Raw genomic sequence first — 13,099 nt, 5'->3', positions numbered from 1 at the left:
AAAAAATTGGGAGTTCAATTTTCGAAGTCATATTTTCATCATGTTATTCATACATTTATAAATGTTAAAGTTTCCAAATAAATATTTAGTTAGCAAGCTAAATATTTAATTTGTAGTTAAATATTTCTTTTGCAAACTAAATATTTAGGTCTGATCTAAATATTTAGTTTGTAAATAACCAAAAATATTGCTGTTAGATTATGACTGTTTGACTTTACAAATGGCACCCCAGAGAGGTTCACCCACAAAATAATAATGATCTATTCATTATAGGCTTGATTTTTTTCAACATCAATAAGCAAAAATATGGACGTAATGAAATTAATTTTTTTATCAATCTTACTGTAGTTGGTAAAATAATTAATTTACCAACTAAATATTTTATTTGAGCTAAACATTGAATTTAGAAACTAAATGTTTAGCCCAAAATTAAATATTTAATTTCCTAAATAAATATTGGGATCCCATCTAAATATTTATTTTACATCTTAACATTTAGTTTGCAAAATCAATATTAAGGTTTTGCTCCCAAATAATAATTTAGTGAATATTTTTTGTAAAATTTGTATAATTATTAATAATCATACATCACATTATACTATAATAAATAATAATATTTGTAATATTTTATTCAAATATATTCCAGTCCTGATTATGGGGAATTCATATACTTAAAGAATGTGATACCAAGCTCAAACTTTCACACATGCATACATATCTAATTTCAATTTTACATCAAAATACCTAATTTCTCTCAATTTCAAGTCATGTTGTATACTAAACTATAAGTATTTGCATATAGTTGTTTAGTTTGAAATCAGTTAGGAGAGATAAATTCATATTTAGGGATTTGAAAGTAATTATGTGGAAATCTGAGATTCAAAGCTTAATTATGAAATAAATTGTGACTAAAAGGTAAAATTTTAGTCTTTAATTTCAAAATTGTAGGCTATGTGAAATACAAAGTCTACAGACAATACATAGTCATTTAATATACAAACAAAAGCCTAAATATGAAAAAGAAAATCATAATTATGAGATACAGTGTGAGCTTGAATTTAAAGTCTATCCATTTAAAAATGTACATGTACGTTTTAAGTCTTTAGACCTAAGGTCATTTAAAGTTGTGGAACTCAAAAAACATTTTATGATTATTTCTAATTATAATCAGTCAGGCTGAACATGGAAACAAAGGTTTACACGTATCTCCTGCATTAGTTTCTGATACAAAATAGACAGTGAAACTCTAGGATTTTAAAATCCTCACAGATCTACATCAAACTGTCACTTAACATTCATGGACTCAACCATCTTCACTCATGGGGTGAAGGCTGTTGTTGATTCAGCGTGAAGGAAACAGCAGAGCACGCCTCAACTAGCAGAAACTAACTGTTATCATTAGCACCTCCACCACATGGCAAAACTCCTCCAGGCTTGTGTTACTTGTGGAGATAAAACATCCACGCTGTAAGTCAGTAGCCATTTTTACAAAACAACGCCCCAAATCTGAAACGGCATCAAGGAGCCTTAGGTCGTTTATAAGTGGTCAGACTGTGGCTGTAATGTTGCGCAATTGTGTCCTTTTTAAAAACGATTAGGCGATGGCGGCATAACAAGGGTATGGAGGCGGTCCCTGTGCTGCCGCAAACTTCCGTTTATCTTGAACAGAACATGCTTTTTATTGCCATCAAAGACATTAAATTTTTTATCTCCTACAAGTGTCTGTCCTCCACAATCCCCATGCTCTCTGGTGATCTGAGCTCTCGTTCTAACAGAGAAAAACTCCAGGAGGGCTGCATTGCTCCAGATTATAGTCTCAGATAATTCTGTTGACAAAAGCACAATTCGCAGCCCGTTTTTACTTTCATTTTCGATATATTTGCCACCCACAGCTTGGCCGTAACTCCCCATGTGATCATGACGCCACCCTCTAATGCACCTTCTCGCCATTTTGAGGATGGACGATTACCATCTGCAGTATAACTACCAAGTGAAGAGTTTATAAGACACAGCGTTGCAATAATATTATGCTGATTTGCCAGCACGGTGTGTCTTGTAAAAAGGGCTAATGTAGGCGAGATGCCTAAGGAACAGGACATTAGACCAAAACCTGCCATCTGAAGCTCAGCTGTGATGTGGCTCACTTCTAGTTCCTATAAATGGTGGACCGGTGTTTTATTTTTGCCCCCTGAGAACGACTTACAAGGATTTTATTCCTGCTAGAGGAGTGTTCAACATCGGTAAAGGGGCATTATGGAAGTTTGACAGCCAAAACAAGTATAGAAATAATACATTTCTTCTTCATACATTCTCCTGCAATGCCCTGGTCCTGTAGAATGAGCCCTGGCATTTTTACTGTGATTGCCTGTTTTTCTGTAAAATCACAGAAAAAGAGAGTTGCTCGGGTCGAGCAGGCTGCTTCATGCGCGTTCACGCTCAGGCATCACCCGTAGCATTTGCTATCCATAGCTTTAGCAGCAGAGATAGAGGCAGTGCCACTTTGTCGCTGTTCCTAACGCCTAGTGACAAAGCTAGCTACATTTCTGAGGACCCTTAGCTACTTTCTGTAGAACTTTCTTCTTGATATTTCCTGCAAATTAGCAACAAAATAGCCATTTTCGCTCCAAACCGTTCCTTTCAGCTATTACCAAGGATATAAATGTTACAGATACTAAAGATGTCACTGGTGCTTTAGCTCACCTAGTAAGACGTTGGACTCTCGTGCAAAAGATCTGGTTTCGATTCTGGATGTGGATGTAGTTTATTTAGTTTCTTTTTTACATTAATGGTATATTTTTTTACAGTAAGATGCCCACATTTTTATTTGAGACTCGCCAAACGGCATTGAATTCACAGATAAAAAAGATGTGGGTTCAACTTTCATTTTGGAACAATTTTTCAAGCAAGGGAAGGGCATGATCTGAGCATGCAGGAGGACTGACCCATCACGAACCTTTGTCGGCTGTGCTGAAGAGAAAGGTACAGAACCAAATTATTTAATTAATTGGCTGCACGTTCTCCTGTCCTCTGTCCTCCGGGCCACACACACACACACACACACACACACACACACACACACACACACACACACACACACACACACACACACACACACACACACGGGACTGTCTCAGCTGTTATTTTCGTTAAGGAGTGTGCACGTACAGCATGCGCGCCTCGTGCACAAGCCTACTGTTGAAGCTGCCGTTACGCTTTTGGCCTGAGGGGGCAATCGCGAGCATAAAAATTCAAAACTCCGTAAAGTCCCTTTAATTTACAAAAGCCAAAATATGAAATAAAAAAAAGTTATAATTTTGAGATAGATCCTAATTTTAAAAAATGTAAGTGATGTCATTGTGTGGTTCAGAATTTGTTTTGAAACACAAATTCATAGCTATGGGTCTAAGTCTAAAATTTAAAATCCTAATTATAAACCACAAAATTAGTATTCCAACTTTGCATCAGATAGTTTACTTTGAAGCAAAGTTATAACTTTATATTCATGAGTTCAGGCCATCATTTTGTTTCAATGTTAATTTTGAGATACAAAGAAAAATTAGGACCTATTTTCTCTAGAATGACAATTGGACTTCTATACCAGTCTATCAAATTCTGTGAAGTCTTTTTGTCAGCAACAGATTCAAGTAGAGTTATGGTTTTCTTTGTGTTTCATGTTGGGAACTTTGGGAATCAGTTATAGGAAACTTCAACAGGGTGAGTTTTATTTTCTCCACAACCCACAGCGCGCTAGTTCTGAGAGAAAAGTTGGATGTTTTCAACAAATCTGTGTTATATCATAATGTCCTGCATTGACTGTGTGCTTGGCTTCGGAGTGGAGCAGAGTAACATAAATATTTATGTTTTATTAACCTTGCTTGGGTCAAAATCGTCCCAAATGCCAGGACGTCTACATTTTGGGCCAGATCCTAATCTAATCCATCAGTTTTCTGGGGATCTAGTGTTCATGGGAGTCTTATTTAAGCTGACTCCTGTATATACAGAGTAAACATGGTGAAATCGTCAGTGTTTGCTACCAGGGGGAAAGGGAGGCCTTGCATGTCTCAGAATGGATCTCTGGTTATAAACAGTGTTCAGAGGGTCTGACTGTCACGCACAAGTGGTCAGATACAGAGCAGTCCCACTAAATCACAACACAATTAGACCTGATCAGAGGAAGTGATGCTCACAAGAGCCTATCAGTTCATTAGAAACATTTTTATGCGCTGACGTTTACTTGGTACGTTCACTTTAGTTTTTAGTCACTAGACTAGTCCAAAAACAAGTTGCCCTGGAAATGGTGCAGACATTTCCCTACCTGGTCATGATGTCGGCCACTTCAAAAACAAAGTGTTTAAATCTGTATGTACCTACAGGGCCAGCAGCATAACGAGTAACATTATACAAGACACGGTCCAGGTGCTAACTAGCCTGCTTTGACTCAGACTTGTCAGAAACGTTGGTCTGTTTAAAGTGAACCACATGTGACGACAGCCCGTTCCTGCGCCCAAACATGTCTGCCTTTTACACAAAAGCAGGAGCCCATTTCAAATGAGTGGAACTTAAAATAAAGTGTATAATTAGATAGACATGCTTTGGATCTAAAGCCTCTCCAGTGTTAGCAGCATGAAACGCCGGTGCTTTCTTCTTGGAACAAGCTCGTGGAGAAAACCCAAAAAGCTAACTGCTGTCCGTTATTTCCCTTTGACTTGAACCCATCAAGCAAATCCGGCTTATCTGTGGATCAGCGGACATGATGCCATGTGTGGCTCAGGTTGAGCCCGTCTGGGCTAAAGCTGAGGTCTGGAGTTTGAACCCATCCTGGCTCCATGCTTCCCATCAGCATCTGCCTCATGCAGTGACAAGACACCACTACAAAGGCTCGCTCCAGCTGCTTCCACATCTGGGGCAGCAGAATGTAACAGTTTAGTGTGTGTCTAAGTGTGAGTGAGTGAGTGCATCAAAACGTATAAACTGCAGAATCATTGTGAAATGATGCTGCAAGTGCCTGACAGTTTGTATTTATGGTTTTGACGGACGAGGGCATTTCTGCTTCTCTGTGCTCCTGTGCAAATATAAACCATGTTCTCTCATCTTTGTTTCTTTTCTTGCTTCAGCAGATCAGTGCGCTCACATACCAACCAAGATGGAAACCTAAGGTGTATCCTGCCACACTGAATTAGTCCAAACAGCACAAAGAAATAAAGGAAACTTACTCGTCACCCATAACTTTGTAAGTATTTGTGTTTATTAATGTAAACTTTTGATTTTTTTAACAAAAAAATATAGACACACTTTACATATGAAAATAATGCTCTCCAAAAGAAATATGAACATCTCTACATTAAGTATAAACACATTCAGAGGAAGATATTATTTATTGATAACAGGCACCAAACTGTACATCATGTGACAGTTTTGAACTGCTTTTGCACTCAAAGCACTAAAGGCTGAGTTTACACTGTAAAAATTAAATGTTGAATTTAGTTAGCCAAGTTATGTCAGCTGGATCTACTAAATCTATATCGTAATAGACATTAAAAATGTTGTTACATTTAAAGTGAATGATGGCCCTGTTCCACCCTTGCGCCCCTCAATTGTACGCATCTTGGTCACGCCCCTTCTGCACCCTTGATTCACAAGTGCATTACCCACAATCCATTGCTGTGTGGGAACGTTGAGAAGAATTGCGTATTGATGTGTATTTTTGGACATAAGCCAGTAATTTAATCACTTGTTTTAATATCATTCCGTACGATTTTACAAACTCCCGAGTGAATAAAATGTTGAGCTTAAAAAGAAAACAAGATAATTTTTCCCCTTATGGTCAGAAATAAAAACAACCTTTGAAATGTTTATAGAAAATTAAATCTTTAACATTAGAGCCCATGATTATCATTTTCTATTTTATCCAAAATGAAAACGTTTATTTTGAGACAATAATGATACCCTGGTCCTTGGCCGGTATCCTGCATGTCTTTGCTCCAACACTTGTGATTCAGTGGTTAATTCACCTGTTCAGCAGCTCATCAGGCTTTGCAGAAGCCTGTTAATCACCTGCTGATTGAGATCAGGTGTGATAATGCATGGTTGAAACAAAAATACGCTGGATAGAGGCCCTCGATGGACCAGGGTTCCCCACCCGTTTTAGACTAAGATTTAATGTGGACAGCACAGAATGTAAATGTTGTCAGAGTCGTTTGTTGAAGGTAAAAAAGTAGCGCAAACAGCAAGCGTCAACCCAGCTTTCGGTGTGCTCGATTACTCAACGACCCTGTCCCGAATCGGCCGTTATTTGCACACTTGTGTACTACACACTCGAAGCCTTACTGTGCACTTCTTCCACGTGCATTCTGCTGAGTACCGTAGGGTGCAGTGCGAGTATTGTGCCTTAAATACTCTTTAGATTTGAGCAACTAGGTTTAGTGAAACCAGCTGAAGTAACTTTAGGACAACTTAGGACAATTCAGACTCTTTATGTGCTGCTCCACAGATGTGGAATGACCTACCTAGCATTACCAGAACAGGGGCATCCTTGTCGATATTCAAGAACCTCCTGAAAACCCATCTCTTCAGAGAGCATCGTCTAGACTAGGACCCCCCATGCACCCGTCCCCCACTACTGTCCACTCCTTGCTCACTTCCCTGTATGATTCTTTATGCTGCCTCACTGCCACCTAGGATTAACTGAGTGGGAGTGGAGTAAGACTCTGGTAGGGAGTGACTTGCTCTTTAAGTAAATTCAACATTTCGTTTATTACAGTGTAGTTTTAGGTCTCACAAATATCTTTAAATAAATTTGGTCAAAACATCAGGAATTAAAGCTTAAAGTAATTAATTTTTCTTATATTAAAAAGAAGTTTGCACCTTGTGCCATTCACTTAGCCCCTCCAGCTTTTAGCACAATTAACATCCTGAAGAATACTTTTTTGGACTTAAAAGGGCTTTTTATATTAGAACCACAAAGTAAAGCACTTTGTCATATAAATAAAATGTATGCTGGATGCAAAATGTCAAACTTAAATCTCTTTTATAGTTTTTCTGTACATTATCTAAACATATACGACAGTAAATATGTACAAATGTGTAAAATATATAATGTATATTACATACGTATAAAACCTAGCAGCATTGACAGATGAAATCACACAAAGAAAACAAAAGTAGGTGTATGAAAATGTGCATGAAAGTTTACATTTTGTGTGGAGTGGAATTAAAATCACTGAACTTTAAAAACATATTAAAATAAATAAATAAGGACAATATACCTATGCTAGTTTAGCTTGTCTGCCTGTTTTCTGATGGTCAGTAAAAACAAAGTAAAAGCAAAACCAAAGTTCAGGAACAAGAAGAATAAAACAATCCAAATTACAGTTTGTATTTTTTATGTTATGTTAAAAAATAAATGTGACAGTCACAAAACAATTCCTGCGCACATAAATAAAAATTTTGTGCTGGTAGAAGAAACAAAGAGTTCAGCAGGGCGGCCCTTCGTGTCTGTGTCAGACAGGAACAAGGGGTAGAAAAAGGGGCAGTTAATAAAAAAACAAACAAATAACAAAACAACAACAAAAAACCAGAAAACCACGTATCTGTTTGGATCAGGCATCTGCACAAGATGACAAATACTGTGTTTCGAGGTGGTTTTGTTCTTTGGGGGCGAAGGTTGCTGTTATCTTCGGCAGGCGTACGCGTTGATGTTTTTGATGACATAAAAGCCGATGGTCATCGGAGGCATTGCTATTGTCCGCCCAGCTCTCAGAGTCTTGGGCTTCAACTCGGGGAAGGTCTCATTTTCATGAATGAGAAGCTTCTCCCCGTTGAGCTCCACATGTCTGCAAAACAAAGACAAGAAGAGTAGTATGCACTCTAAAAGTTAAATGCTCAATTTATTTAACCAAGTTATGTCGGCAGGTTCGGCTAAACCTACACGGGCGAGTGTGCTGCAGCAGAGTGGCAGATAACTGGATAACAGCAACATGACTCTACCACTAACTACGTTTGCTCTGTGACATGGATGTTTTATCTCCACAAATAACAAACCTGGAGGAGCTGCTGCTGTGTGGTTGAGCTGCTAATGCTCATGGTTAGCTCCTGCTAGCTGAGACGTTCAATGCTGTTTCCAGGACGCTAAAATAATGACAACATCCCCCGTCGCAAGTCAAGCTGCGTGAGTCCAAGTGACCGTTTTACGTAGTCGGCTCGGTTTCATCCTAGCATTTCACCATCTATCAGAAGCTAATGCAGGAGATAGATGTAGGAGACTATTTTCATGTTCAGCCAGCAAGAAAAACTCAGAGTGACTGATTATAATCAGAAATAATTATTAGAAAATGGGTTTTGTGGAACCAGTTGATGTAACTGGATTAGGTAAATTCAACATTTCTTTTTTTTAGAGTGTCTGCAACCTTTATAATCCAAAGGGTATTTTTCCCACTCAGTCCACCAAAGCAAGCCTTGTTTAGAGTCACAACTTCTGACTCTTTTCCACTTCCATATTTCTACTACAACAGATCTGCTGTTTGTATTTGAAACACAATTTCCTTTCTATTGTTGGATTTAAAAAAATTATTTATCTTTTGCAAAAAGATTATAGATGTTTTTTTCACAAGACTTTATAAATTATATAAAAACCATGAATAGATCTAAACATTTTGGGATTTGACACAATTACTCTATGAAAAACTGAAAAGCTGCTTAAATCTGCATAAAAAAATTATATTGACACTCAAGGACTTTAACTAGCTTTTATTCTTTTTAGGCAGGTTGCAGACCCCTCGTACAGGAGCTTTTCTTCTACCCTATTCAAATCAGTCACACACATCTTCCATCTTCCTGAATGAAAACTCTTATCCAGCAAAAGAAAAACATTTCATGACAACACCAAACAATAATAAAAACTAAATAAAAAATTGGTATTTGTGGTACATAAAGTTTTACGTTTGCAAGGAACAATTTCAGCTAATTAAAAGGGCTTGATTTATGTTTGTATTCAATAAAAACGATTGTTCCCTACAAACTGAATTAGGTTCCTTTTGAGCAATAATTATGTGATTTTACAGGGTTTTCAGTCACATGATGTTGATACAGGCTGCTGGGCTGATATAAAAACCACTTTCTGTCAAATTCACGATTCTCTCTGTTGGACACTTGAGGGCGCTGTTGATTCAAATTTACAATTAAACTGCAAAGAAGCAAAATCTTAAGATTGTTGGAGGTCAATCACATTAAACTCCACGAACTTTCAAATAAAAACATTAGGTTTTAGTTAATGCTGCTTTAAATGGACTGATAACTTAAATTTGCTTGTTTATGTTGAATTTAATTTAATTTTATTCATTGTACAATTCATTTCAATTCAATTCAAAAATACTTTATTAATCCCAGAGGGAAATTCTTGCTGTAGTAGCTCAGAATAATAATGATAATAAGTCATCAAAGAGTTATTGTATATTACAATGGCTGTTGGCAGGAAGGATCTCCAGTAGCGGTCAGTGTTGCAGCGAAACTGAAGAAGCCTCTGACTGAAGACACTCTTCCATTGTCGGACAGACTTGTGAAGAGGATGCTCAGTGTTGTCCATAATTTTCTTGATTCTCTGGAGAATCCTTCTTTGCATTATCTCTTCCAGTGGTTCCACAGTCGTCCCCAGAACAGAACCAGCCATTTTTTATTAGGCTGTTGAGCCTTTTCAGGTACCTGCTTCTGATGCTACTACCCCAACAGACGATGGCTGAAGAGAACAACAGACTTGTAGAAGATCTGCAGCATCTTGCTACAGACATTGAAGGACCTAAGCGTCCTCAAGAAGTGCAGTCTGCTGTGTCCCTTCTTGTAAATGGCTTCGCTGTTCTTTCTCCAGTCCAGTCTGTTGTCCAGGTGAACTCCAAGGTATTTGTATTCCTCAACCACCTCCACTTCTTCTCCCATGATGGAAACAGTGTTTGACTCCACCCTGTTTCTTCTGAAGTCTAAAATCATCTTCTTTGTTTTGTTCACGTTCAAGGTCAGATGATTGTTTCCACACCATGCCACAAAGCGCTCCACCAGCTCTCTGTACTCAGCTTCCTGTCCATCTCTGATACACCCGACAACTGCAGAGTCATCTGAGTACTTCTGTAGATGACAGGTCTCTGATTTGTACTGGAAGTCTGAGGTGTACAGGGTGAAAAGGAATGGTGAGAGTACAGTCCCCTGTGGTGCTCCAATGTTACTGATCACCTGGTTTGATGTGCAGTTCGTCAGCCTCACAAACTGTGGTCTGTTTGTCAGGTAGTCTTTAATCCAGGCAATAGTTGAGGCCCCCACCTGTGTCTTCTGGAGTTTCTGGCAAAGTACATCAGGGTAAATTGTGTTAAATGCACTGGAGAAATCAAAGAACATGACCCTCACAGTGCTGCCTACTTTGTCCAGTTGACAATGGATTGGTTGAAGCAGTTGGATGATGGCATCTTCAACTCCAACTCCATGGTGATAAGCAAACTGCAGCAGGTCCTGATATGTCCTAGTTTGCTTATTCAGGTGGACCAACAGGAGTCTCTCCAGGACCTTCATGATGTGGGATGTCAGGGCAACCGGTCTCTAGTCGTCATTGACTGATGGGCGAGTTTTCTTTGGAACTGGAACAAGGCAGGATGTCTTCCACAGGACCGGAACCTTCTGCTGGGTCAGGCTGAGGTTGAAGAGGTGCTGCAGAATCCCACAGAGCTGCTCTGCACAGGCCTTCAGTACCCTGGGGCTGATACCATCTGGACCTGCAGCCTTGTTCCTGTTCAGTCTCTCCAGCTGCCTCTTCACCTGACTTCTAGAGACAAATAGGTGTGAGGGGGAGGTAAATGGGGCAGCAGCATCTCCTGACTTGGTTGAAGACAGATTTATAGAACCAGAAGAGTCCATGACTGCATTAGAGGACATAAGAGCTGGCGTGTGACAGGAAAATGTTGGATCAGAGGAGGATGAGATGTCTGATTGGCTGGGGACAGGCGAGGAGGATGCTGGGTTTGTTCCTGAACTGAACCTATTGAGGAACTTGTTCAGTTCATTGGCTGTGTCCAGGCTGCTATCTGTGCAATCCTTCCTCTGCTTGAAGCCTGTGATCTTCATCCCTGACCAGACATCTCTGATATTGTTCCTCTGTAGTTAGGTTCTGGTGGGTATGATGTTGTCCACACAGAAGTTTATATAGTCAGTGACACATCCAGTCATGGCATTGATGTCCTCTTCTTATCCTTGGCAGAGAGTCATCCAATCTGTGGTCTCGAAACAACCCTGCAGGGCTTGTTCAGCGTCCTGTGACCATTTTCTCACATTTTTTCTTGTCACAGGTTGCCTCTGAACAAGTGGTTTGTATTCTGAGCAGAGAAAAACAAAGTTGTGATCCAATTGTCCCAGAGGAGTTCTTGTTTTGGACATGTATGCATTCTTTACATTTGCATAACACATATCCAATGTCTTGTTTTCTCTGGTGGAGCAGCTGACAAACTGATGAAATGTTGGAAGTGTAGCAGAGCGAGGCAAGATTTATGCAAACTACTTAGCATTAGTCATTTATTGTTCCAAAAGTGTTGCTTTTGTTGACTTTATTGATTTTAAAACAAAAAGAAAAAAGGAAGTTGGCTGGAGTTTCTTATTTTAATTTAGTTGAAAGAAACTAATGGGGCATAACAATAAAAGTCTCAGCGCAAAAACATTTATAGACATCTGGTGCTGTTGAATTGATCATTAAAGTGTCCTGCACACCCTGTGGTAAAGGAAAACATTTAAAGACAGATAATGGGACGTCGTTAGCTCGCTCTCTTTCTAATTGCCCCACAATCCTGTTCTAACACCTAAAACATCCTTCATCATTACGCCGGTATTGAAGGTTTATGTCGAAGTCTCCATTAACGCTGTATGCAGGTATCAATTACCCCCCCACCCCACCCCACCCCACACACACACACACACACACGCACACACACACACACACACACACACACACACACACACACACACATGCACAGTGGCGAGTCTTTAGTCTGTTATTACAGGATTTTAGGCTTAGAAGTCAAAGTCAGAATAAAAAGTCAGGAATAAAAGTAGAAGACAGAATGAAACCATAAAAAATTTATTCTAAAGATCATTTGGAGGAAATTGGAAACATCATACATAAAGTGCAATGTGTCATGATAAAATGAGGTAAAAACATACCGAGAGTTTAATTGTAAAAACATAAACAAAAGAAAAATCTTCTCTAAAGTATTTGTTGAAATAAAAATGAAAAAAGAATAATTGCAGCACAGATCACTGAAGTTAACACAAATTAAACTGTAGGGATTCTCAAAATGACTTTTATAGTAAACTGGTGCAATAGAATAAACAGGACTGAACTGAGCTTTGAGTCATGGTTCTTTAAAGTTTATATTTTAAGACCAGGCTGGCACAATAAAAGAAACACAATAAATAATAACAATCTGATAAAAAACCCAGGTTCAGATAACTAAAACAAGCTGAGTTCTGCTTTACTGGCTTCTGCTGTGTTTAGAGCTGTTTGGCTGGATAATGGCAGTGTTTGCTCCGTGTGTCTTCTGGCATGTTTTGCAGTATGGCATTCATAAAACATGCCTCTTCAGCATAATTTTTGCTCCCCGTGGTCTTAAAATGAAATGAAATTGATTGCACAGACTGTAAAAAGTCTGTATTTAACACTCTATAAAGGTGGAATCAATAAAGCTGTTTATGAAATTCTAATTCTCTCTTCCTCTAATCCAAAAGTCGTTCCGGTCATTGCACAGAATAATAACTTTTAACTATTATAATCTAGAATCTCATAATCAGAGGTGAGAGTGATTTGGTGTTGGGTGATTTAAAATTTAAAACGCATAAAAAGAATCATTTCCTAACCTGGCTCTGAGCCCGTCTTTGCCGTGAGGCTGTAGCAGGTACTGGTGGATGGTTTTGTTCCGTAGCGTTCCCGCCAGCTTGATTTTCTTTCTCGACCGGTGCAGGTTGATGATGTAGATTGTTATGGAGCCCCTCACATAGTTGGGACTAAGAAAACGAACAGCACATTACTTTCACATCAAAGAGCTGTCAAAAAATAAGTAAAAAATAATAATGAAAA

The 13,099-nt window shown here is 38.7% G+C and overlaps 1 protein-coding gene across 1 annotated transcript in view; it reads right to left on the bottom strand.

Moving 5' to 3' along the window:
- Window positions 1-5,223: 5,223 nt before the first annotated feature.
- The window catches only part of hpse2 (heparanase 2), a 101,834-nt gene continuing 93,958 nt past the window's right edge, over window positions 5,224-13,099 (bottom strand). Inside the window, exons 11-12 of the mRNA XM_070542405.1 lie at window positions 12,880-13,026; window positions 5,224-7,832 (exon numbers count right to left, since the gene is read on the bottom strand). Coding sequence (XP_070398506.1) covers window positions 7,670-7,832; window positions 12,880-13,026 — 310 coding nt within the window. The 3' untranslated portion in view covers window positions 5,224-7,669. The remainder of the gene's footprint in view (window positions 7,833-12,879; window positions 13,027-13,099) is intronic.

Source organism: Nothobranchius furzeri, chromosome 12 (assembly GCF_043380555.1).
Source record: "Nothobranchius furzeri strain GRZ-AD chromosome 12, NfurGRZ-RIMD1, whole genome shotgun sequence".
NCBI lineage: Eukaryota > Metazoa > Chordata > Actinopteri > Cyprinodontiformes > Nothobranchiidae > Nothobranchius > Nothobranchius furzeri.
This window is presented reverse-complemented; position numbering and strand designations above follow the sequence as displayed.